The 5,106-nt window shown below is 52.5% G+C and overlaps 1 protein-coding gene across 2 annotated transcripts in view; it reads right to left on the bottom strand.

Moving 5' to 3' along the window:
• The window catches only part of RANGAP1 (Ran GTPase activating protein 1), a 36,273-nt gene that overhangs the window by 21,543 nt on the left and 9,624 nt on the right, over positions 1-5,106 (bottom strand). For both annotated transcript variants that reach the window (XM_006150737.3, XM_006150736.3), the window contains exons 3-4: positions 3,740-3,867; positions 1,229-1,288 (exon numbers count right to left, since the gene is read on the bottom strand). In XM_006150737.3, the coding sequence (XP_006150799.1) occupies positions 1,229-1,288; positions 3,740-3,867 (188 nt within the window). The remainder of the gene's footprint in view (positions 1-1,228; positions 1,289-3,739; positions 3,868-5,106) is intronic.

The following is a 5,106-nucleotide window of genomic DNA, read 5'->3' as shown; positions in this document are numbered from 1 at the left end:
GGAATGCCGGGGGCGGGAGATGTCCTGCCCTTGCCCAGCAGGGCCTGGGAGCTGAGGTGGTTTCTGCTGTCCTCCCAGCACTCAGTGAACAGCGGCCACCTTGCCCACACAAGGTGGGCACGCCAGCCTTCACACAGTCAGAGGTGCTCACATACCCTGGGCCCACAGCACCTGCCCTGCGCTCTGCCTTTCTCTGACCCCGAATCCTCTCATCCCCCTCTTAAGACTCACTCTTGCCATTGGGGATGTGGAGATAGGAAAACCTTTCTAAAGCTGAGGAAACAGACACTAACATTAGGTAAAACGTGCACAGTGAAAGTCCCTCAGTATTCTGCAACCAGTTTTCCTCCTCTTTTCTAACTTGAAATCCTTTTAGTTACAAGTAGATTTATTTACTTAACCTACATTCTAAATCCTAGCCTTGCCTGGCCTGTCTCACCCTTCGAGGCTGGGCACTAACTCCAACACTGAGGGCTTCCACAGTCGCCCACAGGGAGCCTCCCTCTGGGACCATCATGGCACCTGTGGCTCTCGATGAGCCTGAGGTAGTGGCTGACTGAGGCTCTTCACAAGTGAAGTTGGCACATGGCACCCCTGACAGCCAGTGTTGGTCACGTGGGCAAGAGCTTGAGAAGGAAGCCCAGCAGGACCAGGCTAAGGGGCTCAATCACATTCATGCCCAGACACCTGCCCCAAGGGCCCGTGATGAGCAGGGCCTGCGGTATGCCGACACACTGATGCTGCCAGCCCTGCCACTTTCCCTCAAGGCCTGGGCATGCCTTGTTCTGTTCTGGGGGCACTCCCGCAGCCCCTCACATGCACATATACAGGTGCACAGGGACACGGAAGCTGAGAACCTGACCCACACCAATCTGAGCCCTAGAAATGGGTGTGTGGAAAGCAGGGGCAGCGGGAAGCTGCCCAGCATGAGGTCCAAAGCAAGAGCAGTGTGGAGAAAGACAGGGGAAGCGGCGGCCACAGGGCTGTGTGCAGACGGAGGAGGCACGAGGAGAAGTCGGCATGGAAGGGCGAAGTCCAGCATGAGCCCGACCACACAGCTCAGGATAAACTCGGGAATCGCAGCTTTCGGCTCGGCCTTTTCCCACCTGTGTCCTCCCTGACAGCACCTGCACCCCCACCTGTCCTCCTGCCAGCACACCGACCAGGCTCTGGCGGGCCTGGTGATGCCTAGGGCAGGGGACCAGCTGGGCAGCAGCTCATCACTTACCAGGGCTGGTGGGATCTCGGACCGCAGCCTCCCAGTGAACATGTCGCTCCAGTGGCATCGCTGTGGCATGGGGAAGGAGAGCAGCATTAGCGAGAGACCCTCAGAGGCAGTGCCTCCTCCTTGTGGACTTGGACTGCTGAGTGCTGCAAGGCTTCTTAATTTGGACATCAGCTCAACCTACATAGCCGAAGTTGGCGGGACCTAGTGTCCCATCCTCAAATCCTCGAGATCTGTGGGGATTCAGAAGTGCCAGGAAAACCCCTGATCTCACCATCCCTCTGTCTGGACATGTGACCTGATTCTAGTGACAAAGGAACAGGAAAATAAACAAGATTCAAAATCAAGGAGGTCACTATTCTTTTTAACTATTTTATTTAATTCTATTTATTTTAATTTGACTAGAAAGGGACAGAGTATGAGAGAGAAAGTGAGAAAGCAAGCCATCAGGTCCAGGACTTGAACCGCATTGGCCAGCAGAGTCCAGCACCCCTAACCACCACGCCACCTGCCTGCCCCGAGGTTATTATTTTAATAAAACATCTTATCTTGGGGACCAGCAGTTAGCGTAATGGCTATGTCACTGGACTCCCACATAGTCGACCGCGGTTCGAGTCCCGGACCTGGTGGCTTAAAACTCACGCCAGGTGTGTGTGCGTGCATGTCCAAGATCCAGAGAGGAGAATGGAGGAGAAGGGATTGCGGCGTGGCCATCCCCCCTGGGGGGGGTGATTTCTCGCTTTCTGTTTCTCTGTCTCTCTCTGTCTGTCTGGCAAGCGCATGCGCCCTATAGCAAAAACCTCTCCAAAACAAAACAAAACAAAACAGAAACACCTTATCTTGACCAGCATCAGGCCCAGAACACTGGGTCATTGAGGGCAGCTCTCACTGCCCTGCCCTGGCTCCCACCTGCACAGCGACAGGCCTGTCTGTAGTGATGAGGCGGGAGTGTGAGGGGATTTGCTCAAGGTGCAGGTCTATACCATGTGACAAAATATATGTAGGACTCACTGGCCATGCCCTCTCAGGCCCACCTCTGAAGGAGATGGAGCTCTGCTTCATAAAGAAGCCAGCCCCAGAGCTGGGCTCAGGGAAAGGCCAGGGAAGGCAGACAAGGTGAGGGTGCAGCAACTTGAGCCCAGGCCTGGACGCTGACGCTTAGCTCCCACCAGGCTCTGCAGCATCCGGGCCCACAGCTCCTTCATTCCCACTCTCCCTTCACAGGTCATGGGAGACCTTCTGTTCTTCTGCAGGAGGAAATGACCCAGCTTACGCGAGGGAAATTGCAGTCCCTGGGCAGGAGAGCGGAAACAAGCACTACCCTGGCTATAAATCTGCCCATGACCCCCCTAAAGGGGACAAACACCAAGGGCCACTTATAAGCTGGCTCGTGGGCCTTTCCAGGCAAACCCACGGCTCTCAGCGTTCTGGCCGGTATTACTTCTCCTGCAGAAAGCACAGTGGTTAGTACCACAGAAAGAACAAGGCCTTCGAGTGCAAAACTAGGGCTCGGCCACATATACGCGTCAGCACGCTGGGCTACTTCACAAGCCCCTCTGAATGCCACTTCCCTTGACTTGCATAAACTGGAGACAGCTTTTGCTGGGTGGTTGTGAGAGTTCAGGGACGCACGCAGAAGAGCCAAGCACAATCCTAGCCCTGGCCAGATGCTCTTCAACTTGCGATGGGGCCAAGTCCACTGGACCCGTTGTGAAGTCAAAAACGTGAAGTTAAACCACTGTGAGTCAGGGACCACCTGTCCATATTGAGACATGATTCCAGTCTGCAAAACAGGTTTCTCTCAAGACTTTTCAGATTTTAATATACTAATATACGCTAAGATTCCATGGGAGGAGGACATACAGTGACACATCTCTGGCATTTTTAACAAAGAGCTTTTCTCAAAGAGCATGTTGAAAGACGTGTTCAATAGAACCCACTTTGGGAACTCTGGGAGAGAAGCATCAGAACTGCCCTTTCTGTTGAGCATGGACAGGCACCACTAGGATCTGACCTTCAAGAAAAATCTGCCTCGGCTGTGAGGAGTAGTTCATGCCTTCCCAATCCATCACAGCATCTGAGCCAACGTCTGGCCGTTTCTGTCCACCACGAGAGACACCTTCAAATGGGCAATCTCTGCTTTGGGGCTCCGGCTGGGTGGGTCTGTCAGAAATGCCTCCCAGGCAGAGGTTCCTGTCGGCTAATATGCATCCACCCCTCCTCAGTGTCAGACCTGTGCTGTGAGCTGACACTGAGAGTGTGCCCTTCGTCTTTCACAAGGGTTACCCCAATAGACCTCCCACACTCCGACCACCATCTCAGAGTCTGCTCTGCAGCAGAAGGCCCTGGCCAGTGTTGGGTGCTCTGGGGAGGGCAGAGGAAAAGAAGCTGATCCCTTCATGTGACTATCAACAAAGCAGGGGTCCCCGAGAGTCTGGACACAGGCAGGGGTCATGGCAATGTGAGCAGCGGCTCGTCCCCAGCTAGCACGGGCTGCTTGCCCAGTGGACTCACCTTAAGCTCCGACTTCTTCTCCAAGGCCTTGGCGATGACTTTAGCTGCTTCCACGCCCACGGTGTTGCCCTCCAGGCGCAGAGCCTCCAAGTCAGCAAAGTCTTCGATCTCTTTAATCACATCTTTAGCTGCCCAGGACCAAAGAACAGAACCTTAGGTTTCTAGAATTCTAAGAGCTGAGGCAGGAGAGCTCAGCAACCACCTGGCACTCACACGCTCCAGTGGTCACGTGTACCTACCACGTGTCGGGTCCTGGCTTACAAAGGAGAGTCGGGCTCAGATTCTAGCAGGGGACACAGATGATTCTGCTGTAATGAGTGCTAAGACAAAACATAGGACCAGCTGGTAGCATGTAGGTTAAGGAGACGCGACCCACACGGCCAACTGCATAGTTTGAGTCCTAAACACAGCAGCCTGAAAAACACACAGGGCAAGTGCCTGCCCGAAATCCTGAGAGGGATTACAATGTGGTCATCCTGACATGGGGATCATTTCTTAGTTTTCCTCTCTTCTATGAGCACATGCACCCTACAGCAAAAAAACTATTAAAAAAAAAAGAAAAAAGACAAAGCCTATATAGAAGGCCAAAGGGAAAAAGCTCCAAGCAAGGAAGCCTTCACTAAGGGTGGTGTGTGTGGCGCCTCTAAGGGGGGCACCCAGGGACAAAGGCCCTCACTGCTAAATGACTCAGGGGCGGGGCGGGGTATCTGTTCCTCACTGGGCTCTTTTGTTATGGTAAAATACACTCCACACCACTACATCTCCATCAAGAGAGGATGTGTTACAGTTATGCTAACACCATGATGACTGGTGTATTTTTTTAAAGAGTAATTTAATTTTATTTATTATTTTCTTAAAGAAATATTTTGCTGGGAACCAGCAGGTGGCGTGGTGGTTAGGTGCTGGACATTCCCATGTGGCCTACAACAGTTTGAGTCCTGGACCTGGTGGCTTGTTCTCTTTCTCTCTCTCTCTCTCTCTCTCAATACACGTGTGTCTCTCTCTGGTAAAATTAAAGAAACGAATAAATAAAATTAGAAAAAAAGAAATATTTTATTGAACTTTGTTTATTTACATTTGACCAGAGAAGGACAGACTGAGAGAGATCATGAGAAAGTGAGACAGCAAGCCGCCAGGTCCAGTGCTTCAACTGCAAATGGACACATAGGAGTCCAGAGTCCTTAGCAACCATGCCACCTGCCAGCCCCCCTGTTTTTAAGAGGTTTTTGCTATACGGTGAGTGCGCTCTCCAGGAAGACAGAGAGATTCAGACAGACAGTAAGCTAGAAATCACCCCCCAGAGGGAATGGCCATGCCGCAATCCCTTCTCCTCCATTCTCCTCTTGAGATCTTGGGCACACACGCAC

The sequence above is a fragment of the Tupaia chinensis genome, unplaced genomic scaffold, assembly GCF_000334495.1.
Source record: "Tupaia chinensis unplaced genomic scaffold, TupChi_1.0 Scaffold000294_5, whole genome shotgun sequence".
Lineage (NCBI taxonomy): Eukaryota > Metazoa > Chordata > Mammalia > Scandentia > Tupaiidae > Tupaia > Tupaia belangeri.
Note: the sequence above shows the minus strand (reverse complement) of the source record. Positions and strands in the feature narration are given on the sequence as shown.